The sequence below is a fragment of the Caretta caretta genome, chromosome 14 (assembly GCF_965140235.1).
Source record: "Caretta caretta isolate rCarCar2 chromosome 14, rCarCar1.hap1, whole genome shotgun sequence".
In the NCBI taxonomy this organism is placed as follows: domain Eukaryota; kingdom Metazoa; phylum Chordata; order Testudines; family Cheloniidae; genus Caretta; species Caretta caretta.
Window position 1 is genome coordinate 48,528,688 of NC_134219.1, and position 17,629 is coordinate 48,546,316.

At 59.7% G+C, this 17,629-nt stretch overlaps 2 protein-coding genes across 2 annotated transcripts; both read right to left on the minus strand.

Annotated features, from left to right (window-relative positions):
- Positions 1–298: 298 nt before the first annotated feature.
- Positions 299–7,340, minus strand: LOC125621403 (natural cytotoxicity triggering receptor 3). Its single transcript, XM_048818264.2, has 4 exons — positions 7,298–7,340; positions 3,449–3,799; positions 3,157–3,285; positions 299–2,177 (listed from the first exon to the last, which is right to left on the minus strand). Exons 1-4 carry the CDS (start codon positions 7,338–7,340, stop codon positions 2,122–2,124), a joined length of 579 nt encoding a protein of 192 aa, XP_048674221.2. The 3' UTR covers positions 299–2,121.
- A 3,977-nt stretch (positions 7,341–11,317) lies between these two features.
- On the minus strand, positions 11,318–15,541 carry LOC125621402 (natural cytotoxicity triggering receptor 3-like). Its single transcript, XM_048818262.1, has 5 exons — positions 15,514–15,541; positions 14,840–15,190; positions 14,128–14,244; positions 12,612–12,652; positions 11,318–11,431 (listed from the first exon to the last, which is right to left on the minus strand). The coding sequence occupies exons 1-5, from the start codon at positions 15,539–15,541 to the stop codon at positions 11,318–11,320; spliced, it is 651 nt and encodes a 216-aa protein (XP_048674219.1).
- Positions 15,542–17,629: the final 2,088 nt, after the last annotated feature.

Sequence of the window (17,629 nt, forward strand, 5' to 3'; positions counted from 1 at the left end):
CGTCTCCTTCCTTCTGCAAAACAACCCCGCAACTTCCTGGCTCCCAGCCCCCCCCCCGATCTAACCACTAGGCCTCACTTCCCTCCCAGAGCCGGGGAGAGAACCCAGGAGTCCTGGTTCCCAGCCCCCTTCCACTTCCTCTCACACCTGTGTGTGTTTGTGGGTCCCTTTCAGCCGTTCCAGGGCCCCCATCTGAGTGAACCTTCTGCAGCTCTGCCAGGTATTATTGTAGGCCCTACAGGCTGTCATTTAAGGGACCCGGGGGCCGTAGCAGCGCCGCGGGAAATGAAGATTTCCATTCCAGCACATTCGGCATTTATTCGGCTCCTCGCCGAGCAGCCGGGCGCAGAGAAACGCAGCGAGTCGAGATGGTGGAGCGAGGAGGTGGCCGGTGCCCTGCTCCGGGTGGTGTCAGGGCCCCAAAATACCATGAGACTGGCCTAAAAAACCAGGGCCTGGGGAAATCACCAGCTTGGCTGGGAAAGTCGCGAATCCAGCGGATGGGCCGGGGGAAATCGCGACTCAGGACGGCCCGGTGACGTTGTGCCCCGTATGATGGTATGAAAATCTGCTAACGAGTGTGACCAGGATGTAACTGGAATATACTTCAGGCAAAGGGTCTCTTGTAAGGTGTCATTACAGAGCTTATAACCGGCTGAGCGTGGGCCTCCCGTTGGTATGATGCTGTCACCCTCGTATCGGAAACTAGGAATATGAAACATAACGCTGAGGCCTGTTGTCGCGATGCAAAGCGTGGGCCATTAATGGGGGCTTGGAAGCTTGATGGCTCCCACTGACGAGGACAATTGGTGGTAAATGGCTCTGTTTACTTCCAAGCCCTCCTGGGTCCCTGGCTGCCAGCCAGTGGGTCATGAAGTCTCCCAGGACACGGGACCATGTCACCTGGTACTGGAATCCATCTTGAACCTGGGGCTTTGCCATTTAGAAGGAGGGGTGGGGGCCCAGAGAGACAAAGGATTCCCGCCTTGGGACAAAGCTATAAAAGGGGGTGGAACAGGACAAAGGGGGCCAGTCATGAGAACGCCCCTAGTTACCACCTGAGCTGGATCAAGGGCTGTACTGGGGAAAGGATGGGCCCAGGCTAGGGGGGAGTCTGGTCTGGAAAAGAAGCTCATTGGAACCCCTCCGAGGGTGAGATTCACCTGTAATCAGCTTCTTCACGTATCAGGCTTAGACTGGCGCCTTTTGTTTTATTTTGCTTGGTGACTTACTTTGTTCTGGCTGTTCTTACTTGGAACCACTTAAATCCGACTTTTTATACTTAATAAAATCACTTTTGTTCATTAATTAACCCAGAGTAAGTGATTAATCCCTGGGGGGAGCAAACCGCTGGGCATATCTCTCTATTGGTGTTATGGAGGGCGGACAATTTATGCATTTACCCTGTATAAGCTTAATACAGAGTAAAAGGGATTTATGTGGGGTTTGGACCCCATTGGGAGCTGGGGGTCTGGGAGCTGGAGGCAGGAGCACTTCTCAAGCTGTTTTCAGTTAAGTTTGCAGCTTCCGGGGGACGTGGCCCAGACCTGCGTCTGGATTGCACCAGGCTGGCGCGTCTGGCTCAACAAGGCAGGGGTCTGGAGTCCCAAGCTGGCAGGGAAAATGGGCTCAGAGGTAAATTCAGCACGTCAGGTGACGGTCCCAAGGGGGCCTCTGTGACCCCACCCATCACAGGCCCCACAATTCTCTGGAAAAAGAACAAATCGGGGCTGGAGGCAGGACGAGACGGGCTGGAAATGAACGCGAGTGGGGCGGGCAGGGGAAAGCGAGATGCCCACAACTCCAAATGTTCCATTTCAACCGGCCGTTGGGTTTCTCTCAGCGTTTTGGGGTCGCAATTTCCAGCTGTTCTCCCCGGCCGGGACGGGGGAAAAAGAGACAAGCTTTTAACCCAGAGCCCAGATCCCCGGGACTCCTGGAGCAGGGGCATGAAGAAAAGTTGTAATTGTTGGTTACGTGTACAGGGGAGTGCTGGGGAGGGGAATGGGGGCTGGTGATTAGAGTGGGGGAGGCTGGGAGCCAGGACTCCTGGGTTCTCTCCCTGGTTCTGCAAGGGCACTACGGGCTAGTGGTTAGAGCAGGAGACACGAACAGTCACATTCACAGCTGGGCTTTGGCCTGAAGCTCCCTGACTCGTCTCTTTCTCCTCCGGGACACTAGGACGAGAACAAGGAGAGAGAAAAGTGAAGGGCTCAAACAAATAGGGTGGAAAACGGCTTTTCCCCAACCTGGCAACCAGTAAAGTATCTGATACCATCAGCAGAGCTGGGGGGGGGCAGGGCTGGGCTAGCAGGGGCTGCAGGTCGGGAGTGAGGGGCACCGGCAGAGCCGGGGGGAGCCTGGGGGCTGCGGGTCGGGAGTGAGGAGCTCCAGCAGAGCAGGGGGGAGCCTAGGGGGCTGCGGGTCGGGAGTGAGGGGCACCGGCAGAGCGAGGGGGAGCCTGGGGGGCTGCGGGTCGGGAGTGAGGTGCACCGGCAGAGCGGGGGGGAGCCTGGGGGCTGCGGGTCGGGAGTGAGGGGCTCCGGCAGAGCAGGGGGGAGCCTGGGGGCTGCGGGTCGGGAGTGAGGAGCTCCAGCAGAGCAGGGGGGAGCCTAGGGGGCTGCGGGTCGGGAATGAGGGGCACCGGCAGAGCGAGGGGGAGCCTGGGGGCTGCGGGTCGGGAGTGAGGGGCACTGGCAGAGCGAGGGGGAGCCTGGGGGCTGCGGGTCGGGAGTGAGGAGCTCCGGCAGAGCAGGGGGGAGCCTAGGGGGCTGCGGGTCGGGAGTGAGGGGCACCGGCAGAGCGAGGGGGAGCCTGGGGGCTGTGGGTCAGGAGTGAGGAGCTCCGGCAGAGCAGGGGGGAGCCTAGGGGGCTGCGGGTCGGGAGTGAGGGGCACCGGCAGAGCGAGGGGGAGCCTGGGGGCTGCGGGTCGGGAGTGAGGAGCTCCGGCAGAGCAGGGGGGAGCCTAGGGGGCTGCGGGTCGGGAGTGAGGGGCACCGGCAGAGCGGGGGGGAGCCTGGGGGCTGCGGGTCGGGAGTGAGGGGCTCCGGCAGAGCGGGGGGGAGCCTGGGGGCTGCGGGTTGGGAGTGAGGTCTGCAGGGGGCTGCAGGTCGTGAGCGAGGGGCACCGGCAGAGCGGGGGGATCTGGTCACTCACGTTTCGTCTGGTAGAACAGGCTGGTGCCCATGGCGCCGGCGGCGAGGCCGAAGATGCAGATCAGGCCACGCAGGAAAAGCCACAAGAGGACAAATCGTTCGGGTTTCACGTCCATGGGCACTGAACGGGCTAGAAGGGAGGAGAAAAGGATTGTAGGAAATTAATACTATGTGGGTTGAGGAGAGAGCCCAGGAGTCCTGGCTCCCAGCACCCGCTGCTCTAACCACCAGACCCCACTCCCCTCCCAGAGCTGGGGAGAGAACCCAGGAGTCCTGGCCTGCCCTGGACTCACCCGGTTTCAGCACCTGGAGCCACGTCCCGTTCCCAGCCCCCTCTCCCACGGTGGGGATCTTCACCAGGCAGCGGTAGGTCCCGGCATCGTAGGGTCTCAGGTCCCGCAGCTCCACGTCGGCTCTCCTCTCCCGCAGGAAGCTCCGGTCCCGGGCCCGGCTCACCCGGCCCCTGAACTCCTGGGTCCCGTCACTCAGCTCCAGCCGGGCGCCCGCCACCTCCTTCACCCAGGTGTAGCTGCCCAGCCTGGGCTCCCGGGTGCTGTTGTAGGCGCAGGGCAGGGTGATGGAGCCACCCTCGGTGCCCTGCACGGAGCTGGGCTGGGAGACCCACAGGCCCTGCGCCCGGCAGCCTGGCAAAGAGACGGGACCGAGGGACATCACCCATGGAGTCGGGCACGGGGCCTGCCCCTCTTGGGGGGCGCCCGCTCCCCCTGGCCCCAGGGCAGGGACTGGCTGGCTCAGGGGGCGGGGAATGGGACCCAGGCCATATGTCGGCCAGACCGGGTCAGCCCGATGGCCCGTCCAGCCCAGCGGCCCGTCTGTGGCAGGCTCGGCAACCAACAGAAGAGGGTGATTATCAAGGGCCCCAGCCCCAGCCGGCCAGTCCCAGCCTCTGGCTCCAAACCGGCCTCAAACCTGAGTCAAAACCAGCCTGTGAAATTGTGATTCTCCTGCTAGAGAAACCGTCACGTAATTCGTACTGTACGTCGGCTGGCTTCAGTAGCTGGGTCCACCCGAGCCCCCCACCCACCATCTCTCTATCCCCATGCACACCCTACCCGTCATCCATCTATCTCTCCATCCATCCATCCATCCACATACACCCCCACCATCCATCCATCCATCCATCCGTCTATCCCCACACCCCCCCTCTATCTATCTATCTATCTATCTATCTATCTATCCATTCACATACACCCCCTCCATCCATCCATCCATCCGTCTATCCCCATCCACCCCATCTATCTATCTATCCACATACACCCCCTCCAGCCAGCCAGCTATCTATCTATGTATCCACAGACACCCCCCCTCTCTCTCTATCTACCGATCCCCATCCACCCAACCCATCTATCTATCTATCTATCTATCCCCAGACACCCCCCCCTCTCTATCTATCCCCAGATACCCCTTCTATCTACCTACCTATCCCCAGACACCCCCCCCATCACCCTTTCCAACACTCGACATACTTCTGGCTGACGCAGAGATCGGAAAACACGAGCCGTTTTCTCTCATCCCCTCACCGAACAATTCCCCATTCCCTTATTTAATATTTTCTTTGTTTTCTACGCTTCAATTCTCATTTCCTTTCCATTGTGTCCTTGGCCTTTGTACTTTTCCACACAAAGCAAATGTCCCCAAAGAGCGCCAGAGACCGTGAGACCCAGAACCCGGTTCGGTTTGGTGTCAGTGATCGGATTGTAACACAGTTACACTGGAAATAAATCCCAATCGTCGGCTGGCGCTAAGAGTTATGTATGGGGTGATAATTTAGTGCCTCTGATTCTGAAATCGATTGGGATTAACAGCTGGGATGAAATTTTAAACCTCTTGCAAGAATGCATGGGGTTGTACTCTGAGATGCATTCATGCAATTAACTGGCATATGTTTTTAAAGAAAACAGTATTTTCCTAGGATTAAATATTAAAGGAATTTCAATAATCGAATGGGGTTATTGATCTAATTTGCATAATTTCCTTGGATTAAATGATAAACTTCTGGGGTTAATTTTGAAAGGACCCATGGATTATCTTTAAGAAAACTCTCTTTTCCGAGCATTACCTTGTGGAAGAATTGGAGTAATCTGATGGGATTAACCGAGATATTCCCGGGAATTAATTTCTGATCTTCTGGGCTTAATTTTGAAACACATCTCAACAATTTACTGCAGTTATTTTTAAGGACATTGAAAGAGTTGCCCTGGGATTATTCTTTAATTCAAATTCAATAGTTCGCAGGATTAACGATTACCTTGCAATCACTTTGACGCTGAAATAAATTGGTATCGTTCACTTGAATTCGGTTTTAAATCCACTGCAGACATTTCCAGGGAGTGACAGATACGTTCTCGCAGTGTCCTCGGGTTAACGTATTGAATCACAATCGTTGGGCTGAGATTAATGTTCACGGACTTTGCAATTAAATCGCTGGGATTCTATTTTTTTAAGAAACTGCAATCATTTTTCTGTGATTTTTTTTAAACTGCGACAATTGTTTTGGGATTAGGGTTAAAGAAATCGCAATAATTCTGCAGAGAATCTCAGTTCCATTGCAATACTTGGCTAGTAATTACAAAGAACTGCATTCATTTAACAGGAACCAGACTGTCATCATTTCATTTAATTAACTATTAAATAATCATTTAATACCATTAACTCTGAAATAAATTGCAACACGCTGCTGACTTTACTCTTAAAGAGACTGAAACAATTCAGCGGGACAAACCCTTAAATAGCTTGCAATGTTTCACCAGGAGTATTACAGACTGGGATTATATTTTAAAGGAACCGCAAAAAGACAGTGGACTTGACTTTTAAATACACTGCAGTAATTTTTAAGGAATACCCAACACATTGTCTTTAGTAGCAGCGGTTAAACTGTAAAGAGTTTATTAGGGTTACTTGAATGTTGAATGAATTTGCTGGAATCATGTTTTAAATTGCAAGAGTTGGCTGGGATTAATATTTAAATATTGCAAGATAGTTAATGGTTAAAGATGGAAGAATGAGCCAGGATTAGCTCCTCAACGTCCTCAATTAATTAGAATCAATTTCTATCATTTCCTCGGATTAATTCTTGGACAGCGGGGTAAGAATTTGCGAAGGGCGAACAAATGAAGTGCCTCAGTTTGCTCGGATCTGCTGGAAGAAATCGCAATCCTTTAGGGTTGATTTAAATACTTTGCCGGAGCGGCCTAGTAAGAAAGAAATCGCCACCTTTGGATGAGCCCCGTCGTAAGTAAAACTCAGGAATTAAATGACATGAATTTTGAAATAATTTTCCCAGTTTCGTTCAGAACTTGCAACAGGTTCGTGGGCCTAGCTGTAATCATTAACTGGGATCAATTGTTAATTGTATCATTATTTCCTGGTCTGAGCGGTGAAAATATGACGGTTCCGGACGGCATTAGACGAAAGTAGGTGTGAGATTGACGGAGCCGCTCGCCGAGGAACGGGGCACGTTCATTATTGAATCGGAGGCGGAATTGTTCACCTCATGCCTGGATCGGTCAGGTTAGTTTAGAGCAGCCATTCTCAACCAGGGGCCCGGGGCCCCCGGGGGGGCTGAGAGCGGGTTTCAGGGCGGCCGCCAAGCAAGGCCGGCCCAGGGCAGAGCACCTGAGCAAATGAAACCAAAGCCTGAGCCATGTGGGGCCCCGGGCAATTGCCCGGCTCGCTATCCCCTAAGGCCGGCCCGGGCCGCCCCCGCTCGGGTTCACGCTCACCGGCGAGTGGTGCGTTCATCCCGGCGCAGCGAGTTAACGGCCCCCGGGCAACGCTGGGTCCCTCCGGCCTGCCGGGTCGGCCTCGTCGCTTGGCACCAGGTGGAGCGGGCGCTCACGAGCCGGATTTAGCTGGGGACGGGCGCGGGGGGCGGCACTGGCTGGGGATAGGCAGGGCGGGGGCAGGGCACTGGATAGATGGGGATGGATGGGTCGATGCAGCATCTATCTATGTAGCCTTCTGTGCCCACTGATACCCAGCTGGCTATGCCCAGATGTGCCCGGCTGGCCGGTACCTCCACGTGCCCCGTTCTATCTGTCTGGGCTGCAGGTTCACATCCCCCCATCACGGCCTCCCCCTGCACCGGCCCGGATCCCGGCATCGCGCCCCTCCCTGCTCACCTGCAATCAGGGCCAGCGTCCAGAGCAGGGGGCCCGGGGTCATGGCTGCCCGGGTGTGAGGGCGGAGGAACGCGGGTGCAGAGCTGGAGTGACTCGCACCAGGGCGGGGGGGGTCAGGAAATGAGCTGGGGCGAGATTCACGCCTCCGAGCAGCACCTGTGTAAATCGGCCGGTTCCTGCCGAGCTTCGGGCTTCCGGCCCAAGGGCCAAGGGAGGGGGAGGAGCAGGGCCCGGACTCCTGGGTTCCATCCCTAGCTCTGGCAGGGGAGTGGGGGCTTGTGGTTAGAGCAAGGGTGCTGGGTGCCAGGACTCCTGGGTTCAGTCCCAGGGTTTGGGAGGGAAGTGGCGTCTGTTGAGTTAGAGCAGGGGGACTCAGAGCCAGGACTCCTGGGTTCTCTCCCCAACTCTGGGAGCGGAGTGGGGCCTAGTGGTTAGAGCAGGAGGGGCTGGGAGCCAGGACTCCTGGGTTCTCTCCCCGACTCTGGGAGCGGAGTGGGGCCTAGTGGTTAGAGCAGGAGGGGCTGGGAGCCAGGACTCCTGGGTTCTCTCCCCAGCTCTGGGAGGAGAGTGATGCCTAGTGGTTAGAGCAGGAGGGGCTGGGAGCCAGGACTCCTGAGTTCTCTCCCCAGCTCTGGGAGGGGAGTGGGGCCTAGTGGTTAGAACGGGGGGGGGGCTGGGAGCCAGGACTCCTGGGTTCTCTCCCCAGCTCTGGGAGAGGAGTGGGGCCTAGTGGTTAGAGCAGGAGGGGCTGGGAGCCAGGACTCCTGGGTTCTCTCCCCAGCTCTGGGAGAGGAGTGGGGCCTAGTGGTTAGAGCAGGAGGGGCTGGGAGCCAGGACTCCTGGGTTCTCTCCCCAGCTCTGGGAGGGGAGTGAGGCCCAGTGGTTAGAGCGGGGGGGGCGCCAGGAGCCAGGCGTACTGAACACCATTAATTTAGGTCAACAGCTTCTTACATCACCGGGACTTTATTCAGCACCAGGGGCTCGCAGACCCACCAGCCCGTGCGCTTTGCACCCGCCTCCATCACTTCGTGAGACTCTCCCATGGCTGCAATTGGCCCCGATCGCGGCCCCGGCCGAGCTCCCCGGGCCAGTGACCGCCTGTTCCACAAGGAACCCACCCTTGATTTAAACCTCACCCCAGGCGGGAGCCTCCCCACGGCCCCGGGGCGACCGCCCCCCTGGGTCGTTCCCCTCCGGCCACAAGCGGACGCCTTGTTCCCAGGCTGTCTCTGCCCAGCTCCAGCTCCCGGCCAGGCTGGGGTTCGACGTGAGTGGTTCAGCCCCACGCGGCCGCCCGAGCGCTCAGCCGACCACACACCCAGCCTGGGACCTGTTTCCTGCCCCGCTGCTGGCTGAGGGGGGCTGGAGGCTGGGCTGCGCAAGCGGCTCTCGGGAGGCCGGGGGGGGGTGGAAAAACTGGGTCACTGGCTCTCACGCCCCACGGGAGGAAACAGACACCGGCCGCGTCTTCGACTGCCTGAGAAACCACCGGGGCGGCTGTTAACCCGCATGCTCCAAGGCAGAGCGCGAGCGCCGGGAACTAGGGGTCAGGAAGGGACAGTGAGTCCAGCGCTGGCCACTGGGTGGATGTCTTGGGTCCTCGTCAGAACCCGCGGGTCAGGAGTGAGGGGCACCGGCAGAGCTGGGGGGGCAGGGCTGGGCGGGCAGGGGGCTGCGGGTCAGGAGTGAGGGGCACCGGCAGAGCTGGGGGGGAGCCAAGGGCCGGGCTAGCAGGGGGCTGCAGGTCGGGAGTGAGGGGCACCGGCAGGACTGGGGGGGCAGGGCTGGGCTGGCAGGGGGCTGCAGGTCGGGAGTGAGGGGCACTGGCAAGGCAGTGGGGCAGGGCCAGGCCCGGCAGGGGGCTGCGGGTCGGCAGTGAGGGGCACCGGCAGGGCTGGGGGGGCAGGGCCGGGCTAGCAGGGGGCTGCGGGTCGGGAGTGAGGGGCACCAGCAGGGCTGGGGGGGCCCAGGGCTGGGCTGGCAGGGGGCTGCGGGTCGGGAGTGAGGGGCACCGGCAGGGCTGGGGGGGCAGGGCTGGGCTGGCAGGGGGCTGCGGGTCAGGAGTGAGGGGCACCGGCAGGGCTGGGGGGGCAGGGCTGGGCTAGCAGGGGGCTGCGGGTCGGGAGTGAGGGGCACCGGCAGAGCTGGGGGGGAGCCAAGGGCCGGGCTAGCAGGGGGCTGCAGGTCGGGAGTGAGGGGCACCGGCAGGACTGGGGGGGCAGGGCTGGGCTGGCAGGGGGCTGCAGGTCGGGAGTGAGGGGCACTGGCAAGGCAGTGGGGCAGGGCCAGGCCCGGCAGGGGGCTGCAGGTCGGCAGTGAGGGGCACCGGCAGGGCTGGGGGGGCAGGGCCGGGCTAGCAGGGGGCTGCGGGTCGGGAGTGAGGGGCACCAGCAGGGCTGGGGGGGCCCAGGGCTGGGCTGGCAGGGGGCTGCGGGTTGGGAGTGAGGGGCACCGGCAGAGCTGGGGGGGAGCCAAGGGCCGGGCTAGCAGGGGGCTGCAGGTCGGGAGTGAGGGGCACCGGCAGGACTGGGGGGGCAGGGCTGGGCTGGCAGGGGGCTGCAGGTCGGGAGTGAGGGGCACTGGCAAGGCAGTGGGGCAGGGCCAGGCCCGGCAGGGGGCTGCAGGTCGGCAGTGAGGGGCACCGGCAGGGCTGGGGGGGCAGGGCCGGGCTAGCAGGGGGCTGCGGGTCGGGAGTGAGGGGCACCAGCAGGGCTGGGGGGGCCCAGGGCTGGGCTGGCAGGGGGCTGCGGGTTGGGAGTGAGGGGCACCGGCAGAGCTGGGGGGGAGCCAAGGGCCGGGCTAGCAGGGGGCTGCAGGTCGGGAGTGAGGGGCACCGGCAGGACTGGGGGGGCAGGGCTGGGCTGGCAGGGGGCTGCAGGTCGGGAGTGAGGGGCACTGGCAAGGCAGTGGGGCAGGGCCAGGCCCGGCAGGGGGCTGCGGGTCGGCAGTGAGGGGCACCGGCAGGGCTGGGGGGGCAGGGCCGGGCTAGCAGGGGGCTGCGGGTCGGGAGTGAGGGGCACCAGCAGGGCTGGGGGGGCCCAGGGCTGGGCTGGCAGGGGGCTGCGGGTCGGGAGTGAGGGGCACCGGCAGGGCTGGGGGGGCAGGGCTGGGCTGGCAGGGGGCTGCGGGTCGGGAGTGAGGGGCACCGGCAGGGCTGGGGGGGCAGGGCTGGGCTGGCAGGGGGCTGCGGGTCGGGAGTGAGGGGCACCGGCTCCCTCCCAGCTCTGCCCCGGCTCCTGGAGCAGTTCAGTCCCAGCTCGGGGCGGCTCCACCCCAGACTCAGCATCACAGGGCCGGAGTCGGTGGGGTGGGGGCGGCGGGGGGGGACACATGGGGGGGCTCCGGCCAGGGGGGATGGAGGCAGCCTTAGGGGGGAGCACAGACCAGGGAGCCCAAGAGTGCTGGGGGGGTCGGGGGGGGGGTTGCGAGGGGGGTGATACAGCAGGGCGAGGCCGCCCCCTGGTGGCGGATGGTGGAACTGCAGCCCCCTGGTGGGAGGATGGAGAAAGGCAGCGGGGCGGCTTTAGGGGGGTGTCCCTGCCGGGTGTGACTGTGTCCCGCTACTGGGGGGGGGTGTCCCTGCTGCCCCCTGCGGGCTGTGCTGTGTGGGGAAGTGTGGGGGGTACATGTGTGGGGAGTGGGGCTGGGGGCATGTGGAGGGGGGCAGGTATGGGGTGTGTGTGTGGGGTGGGGTGCGTGTGTGGAGCTGGGGATGCACATGTGGGGTGGAGGACGTGTAGGGGGTATGTGTGGGGCGGGGACAGGGGGGTATGTGTGGGGCAGGGGCGTTTGTGGGGTGGGTGTGTGTGGAGGGGGCAGGTATGGGGTGTCGGGGGGTACGTGTGTGGGGCGGGGGGTGTTGGGGGGTACGTGTGTGGGCCGGGGGCATGTGTGGGGCAGGGGTGTGTGGAGAGGGGCAGGTATGGGGTGTCGGGGGGTACGTGTGTGGGGCGGGGGGTGTCGGGGGGTATGTATGGGTCGGGGGGGGTGTGGGTCTCCGTCCCCACCGGCTCAGCCCCCCTAGCCCCGGAGGCTGCCCCCGATGGCGGCGTATGTGACGATTTCGCCCGTGGGCGCCGGGCGCCGACCCAGCTTCACCCTCAGCTCGGCGTAGCTCAGCTCCGGGGCCGGGGTCTAGGGCAAGACGGACCCGTCAGCCCCCCCTCCAGACCCGTCAGACCCCCCCACAGACCCCTCCACCCCCCCAGACCCGTCAGACCCCCCCACAGACCCCTCCACCTCCCACAGACCCGTCCAATCCCCCCACAGACCCCTCAACCCCCCCGGACCCGTCAGACCCCCCACAGACCCCTCCACCCCCCACAGACCCGTCCAATCCCCCCACAGACCCCTCAACCCCCCGGACCCGTCAGACCCCCCACAGACCCCCTCAGCCCCACCCGGACCCATCAGCCCCCCCACAGACCCGTCAGACCTCACAGACCCCCTCAGCCCCCCTTCCCGGACCCATCAGCCCCCCCTGGACCCGTCAGACCCCCCACACAGACCCCTCAACCCCCCTCACAGACCCATCAGACCCCCCCAGACCCATCAGACCCCCCACAGACCCCTCAACCCCCCCCAGACCCAGACCCCAGACCCATCAGACCCCCCCAGACCCGTCAGATCCCCCACTCGGCCCCATCAGCCCCCCACACAGCCCCATCAGCGCCCCCAGACCTGTCAGACCCCCCCATACAGACCTGTCAGCCCCCCCTGGCCCCATCAGACCCCCCCCACCCAAACCTGTCAGCCCCCCACTACAGACCCCTCAACCCCCCCTCACAGACCCGTCAGCCCCCCCCACAGAGACCTGTCAGCCCCCACACACAGACCCGTCAGCCCCCCACAGCCATACCCAGCCAGGATTGTCCCCTCAGCTCTTCCCCCAGGTGATCCGCCCCCCACAGCCCTGCCACCCTCCACAGACAGCACCCCCAGCCGGGATCAGTCCCCACATCCCGAGCCACCCCCTAGCCCAGGCTTGTCGTCCCCCACCCCTGCACCTCCGGCAGGGGAGCCTCCGACTCACAGATCCACCCCCCCCCCGGATACTGGGCTGCCTGTCCCTGCAGACACCCCTCCATCCATCCCTCCACCCCCCCCCCCACATCCCTCCAGCCTCCCTCCATCCCCCCCGCCCTTCCATCCATCCCTGGGTCTCACTCTGGACTCGGCCCTTGGGGTCCCCCTGCTGCTCACCCCCTTCGCTGCGTTCTCTAGGACCTTCGCCCCAAACCCCCCCCATGGGGCAGGACCCTGCACCAGGCGTGGGGGAAGGGACCCCGTTCTGTGGGGCCCAGTGGGATCTCACCTGCACTGGGGCTTCCGTCTGGGGTCCTACTTCTCTCCGGTCTGGGGGGGACATCATTAATGTAATTAATTAACCAGCAGGAGCTATGAATCGCTAGTCAGCAGCCCAGAATCACAGCTCAGCCAGTAGCCAATCAGAACAATCAGTAGCCAATTATAAAGTTCGTTGGCCTAATCAGCTCTCAGGAAGAGCCAATAATCAGTTCTTGGCATCAGCATAAATCAGCCGCCAACAACCAGTGACCAGCAGCTACCCAGCGCAGCCAACGCTAGCCAGTAGCCATTCAGCAAGAATCAGTAGCCGGCCAGTAATCAATAATCACTAACACAGCCGGCAGTCTGTGGTCATTAATAGGAGAGTGGTGATTGGCAGCCGACAGGGAGACAACAGGGATCAGTAGCGAGGAATTGATAATTAGTGGCCAATAGACAACTATGGGTAGAAGCCAATAAGCAGAAGCCATCAGCCAGTCGTCAATAACCTTTAGACAATAATCAGTAGCCGTTAGTCAATTGCTGGTAGCCAGTAATCTAGTAAGAATCAAGAATCTTTAGCCAGGAACCAGGAGCCAAAACTTGATAATCGGTAGCCAGTGCTCAGCAGATAATAATAAATATTCAGTAGCCAGCAATCAATAATCAGTAGCCAATAATTGATAACCAGGAGCCAATTATCAATCAGTAGCTAGTAATCAATAGCCAATCAGTAGCTAATAATTAATAGTGAATAATCAATAACCAGGAGCCAATTGCCAATCAGAAACCCATAATCAGTAACCAATAATCAATAATAAGTAGTCAATAGCAAATCAGTAACTAATAATAGCAAATAATCAATAACCAGGAGCCAATTATCCATCAGTAGCTCATAAGGTCCCTAGTCAGTGGTCAGGGTCAAAGTCAAGGTCTCCAGCTAGGGGTAGGGATGGAGTTTGGGGTCAGGGTTGGGGTCTCTGGTTTGGGGTGGGGTCAGGATCAGGGTCTCTGGTGCGGGGGGTTAGCAGTAGGGTCTGTGGTTGAGGCTTGGGTTTCGGGTCAGGGCTGGGGCTGAGAGTTGGGGGTCTCCGGTTGGGGGCAGCCCCTCCTCAATCTCCCTGTGACACCCTGGCACCTCACTATTCACCACTGTCGTGTAATTAGGATACGTGTTGTACAAAGCGCGCCGTGCGAGGTGTCCTTGTAACAGTCTTGATCTGCTGGACCGGCCGATCTCGTTGGATTGTGAGCGCGACCGTCGGGTGTGACGTTAGGAAGTTTGCTGGTGTGTGTGTGTTACTGAAACACGTCGCAAGCCTGAGAACACCCACAAGCAGCCTTTCGGGTGCGACTGTGAAAAGGCCAGTCAAGGCTAACGGCTCATTGAGAAACCTCTGGGAAACGCTGGTGAAAGGGCAGCTGGGAGGCTTTGCAGCTTGTCACAGCAGCTCAGTGCAAGAGGGAGCCCAGGCTGGTGGGTTGGGGGGCTCAGTGGTGCCCCAGTTCCAGGGGGTACCCGGGGGGGGACTCGTCCCACTCACCTCGTCTCCTCTTGTGGCAGATCAAAATCAGGGCAGCGACTCCGCCAGCAACCCCCACCGCCGCGCTGAAGCCCAAGCTGAGCATGCTCAGCGTTAGGGGGGCCGGTGGGGGGGGGCCTGGCGGGCGGTTGGGGAGAGAAGAAAAGAGGAAATGAGACCAAGCGGCCGGAGAAGGCAGGGAAGCTGGCGCTGACTGCTTCCCTGCGCCTCTCTGCACCCCTCCTTTCTTCTCTCCATTCGTTCCTTTCTCCCTCCCTTCATCCCCTCGCCCTTCCCTTGGTCTCACTTTTCATCCCCTCGTTCACTTTTTCACTCGTTCTTCCATTTGTTCATTACTCAGCCCCTCCTTCTGGCCCGTCTTTCACGCGCTCCCCGGCTGCGCTTCTGCCTTCGCATCTTTCCCCCTCCCTCCGTCCTTTGCGGTCCACGACGCGCCCCCACGGCCTGTGCTCTGCCCCGACTCCACCATCAGCCTCGCACTCAAAACCAGCCACTAAGAACGACCCACAAATAACACTAACAGCCCCTTTTCCCCCTTTTCAATCCAGAACCACCCCCCCACGATCTAGCCACCAGACCCCACTCCCCACCCAGAGCCTGGAGAGAACCCAGGAGTCCTGGCTCCCAGCCCCCCCTGCTCTAACCACCAGACCCCACTCCCCTCCCAGAGCTGGGGAGAGAACCCAGGAGTCCTGGCCTGCCCTGGACTCACCCAGTTTCAGCACCTGGAGCCATGTCCCATTCCCTGCCCCCGCTCCCACGGTGGGGATCTTCACCAGGCAGCGGTAGGTCCCGGTGTCATAGGGTCTCAGGTCCCGCAGCTCCACGTCGGCTCTCCTCTCCCGCAGGAAGCTCCGGTCCTGGGCCCGGCTCACCCGGCCCCTGAACTCCTGGGTCTCGTTGCTCAGCTCCAGCCGGGCGCCCGCCACCTCCTTCACCCAGGTGTAGCTGCCCAGCCTGGGCTCCCGAGTGCTGTTGTAGGCGCAGGGCAGGATGATGGAGCCACCCTCGGTGCCCTGCACGGAGCTGGGCTGGGAGACCCACAGGCCCTGTGCCCAGGAACCTGAGGGATCAAAGGCCAAGGGTCAGCAGGACAGAAGACCACATTCCTGTCCCAGAGCTGGGGAGAGAACCCAGGAGTCCTGGCTCCCAGCCCCCCTGCTCTAACCCCCAGACCCATTCCTCTCGCAGAGCCAGGGAGAGAACCCAGGAGTCCTGGCTCCCAACCCACCCCTGCTCTAACTACCAGACCCCACTGCCCTCCCAGAGCCGGGGAGAGAACCCAGGAGTCCTGGCTCCCAACCCACCCCCGCTTTAACCACTAGACCACACTCCCCTCCCAGGGCTGGGGAGAGAGCGCCGAGGGTTTGGCCAGGCCTCCCTTGCCCACGGCCAGTGGACAACACTCAGCCATCGTGCCTGGTCTCCTCCCAGCACCCGACTGCACCCAACGACCGCCGGATTGTCTCTGGCCAACGTGTCTTCCAGGAAGGCCTCCAGGTTGGAGTTGGACAATCCACCGCTTCCCTTGGTGGGTCTTTCCAATGGTCCATCCCCCTCACTCTTAAACACTGGAGCCTTATTTCTAATGGGACTGTGTCTGGCCTTCATTTCCACCTTTGGGCCTTGGGCTGCCCTTCTCCGGTAGGAGAAAGAGCCCTTCGGGGCCGCGTATCATCACCCTGAGAAGGTCCCTTCTCCATCTTCTGCCGGGTGCGCTGAACGGATGGAGCTTCTTACGTCTCCCCACTCTCAGGTCTGTTTCTCCCACCCTCCAACCACTTGTGTGGCTGCCCTCTCTAAGGTCTCCACATCCGAGTCTTGTAGGACAATCCCCAACCTTGAGCTGCAGGGTCCGAGAGCTGCCCAATCCACCACGGCCGGAGGTAAGTTGCTCCGACGGTTAATTACCCCTCAACTGTTCGAAAGTTGAGCCGCGTTCCCCGTCTGAGTTTGTCTGGTGGAGCTCATTCAGCTGCAGTCTGCTGGACGGAGGAGTCCTCGAGTATCAGAAATCTTCTCCCTCCGTCGTCGCCTTTCCTTGGATAAATCCACGTTTAACTCCCGGCTTTGGCCCTTCCGTCATTTACACGTATTCTCCAGATGAAGCACCCAAGACATTCCAGTGATGTTGTTGCCAATTCTGGCTATTTTATCCCAATATCTGGTGTTTTTCTTCAACTCCTGGCTCTTGGTGTTGGGTGGATATGTAATATGTTTACCAAAAAAACCCCAAAACCGGTTTCTAGCCCTTTGGGTTGTGGAGAAAACCCAGCAAACGCGATTGCGAAAGGGAAAGGCCTGTTTTTTCCCCAACGGAAAATCTTCGACATGAACAGAAAGGCTTTGGCGCGGGCCTCTTTCAGGTTTGCAGCATTCGCAACACGTGTTGGGTTCCTGGCTGAAACCCCTCAAATCTGGGATGAGGATTTAATGTAACGGAAAAGCCTTTTCCCACCGAAAAACTTTTGGACGGAAGTTTTTTATCCACCCTCGCGGCTTGATAATCAAGAGGCAAAGAAAGACAACTCCCAGCGGGATTACTTTTCACAACCGTGATTTTTTTCAAAGCCCGTCTCATGACTCACGGCAGAGCCGGACGTGTGCTTGGACACTGGAATTGGCCACTTAAGAAAACAGGGTGATCAACCAGCTCCGTGGGAGGTATATTCGCTTGCTCACGGCGCCTGCATCCTCTTCAATGTAAGAGCACAACTTGTCCCACGGAATCCAGTGAGCAGCAGCGCCAACCCCAGCCAGGATTTAACCTCCCCCCAAAATCATGAGATTTGCCTAAAATTCCCAAGATTTAGAAAAAAAGACAAAATCTTTGGCTACCTTTTGCGGGGTCGGAATTCACGGTTTTGAATGTTTCTCCACAATGCAAAATGCTAGGAACTTACTGGGGTTTTTTTAAAAGAAAAACTGACCTTTCCCCGTAGAACTGCAGAAGCCGAAAACACTGAATATCGTCAAAATAAAGCCGTGTCCTGGCAATTTGAGACTAAAGATGGTGATTTCTCTGCGGCCGTGAAATTCTCTGCCGGGGAGAATTGTTTGTTTCTGGCAAGTTGTTTCCATTTCTCATTCAATGACTGTCCTCGTTCAAACGCCAAGAAAACGTGGATTAGATAAAGATTAAATAATCCAGATTAGATTAAGATTAAGTCAAATAATCCCCATTCAGACCATCACGCAGCCAGGATTCTGCAAACGCGGGCCCAAGGGGTTAACGTTGGACTTGGTACGTCTTTCTCGTGCACATTTTAGGGGAATCATTTGGGGGTTTTTGTCAACTTCTGTTGCTTTTTATCCCCCCCCCCCCCAAAAATCTGGTTTCCAAAATGAAACACGTTGCTCAGAAAAAGGTATTCTCCAGGGACATTTTTCAGCGGACACTGTCGGGGGGTTTCAAAACTGGGAGGGGGGAATCTTGGGTTTTCATCAAACCCTGTTACAGAATTATTTGGGGTTTTCTGGGCTTTGGAAAGGGCGAACGATT

What these genes read in the sequence shown, in the direction of transcription:
- LOC125621402 (XM_048818262.1), bottom strand. Translation starts at nt 15,541, where the DNA reads ATGGCTGAGTGTTGTCCACTGGCCGTGG. An exon ending in CTGCCACAAGAGGAGACGAG is followed by an intron (nt 12,653 to 14,127) that starts GTGAGTGGGACG and finishes TGTCCCCCCCAG; the next exon opens with ACCGGAGAGAAGTAGGACCC. An exon ending in AGACGGAAGCCCCAGTGCAG is followed by an intron (nt 11,432 to 12,611) that starts GTGAGATCCCAC and finishes GTCTTGCCCTAG; the next exon opens with ACCCCGGCCCCGGAGCTGAG.
- LOC125621403 (XM_048818264.2), bottom strand. Translation starts at nt 7,340, where the DNA reads ATGACCCCGGGCCCCCTGCTCTGGACGCTGGCCCTGATTGCAG. An exon ending in GACGCTGGCCCTGATTGCAG is followed by an intron (nt 3,800 to 7,297) that starts GTGAGCAGGGAG and finishes TCTCTTTGCCAG; the next exon opens with GCTGCCGGGCGCAGGGCCTG. An exon ending in GCTCCAGGTGCTGAAACCGG is followed by an intron (nt 3,286 to 3,448) that starts GTGAGTCCAGGG and finishes CCTCCCTTCTAG; the next exon opens with CCCGTTCAGTGCCCATGGAC.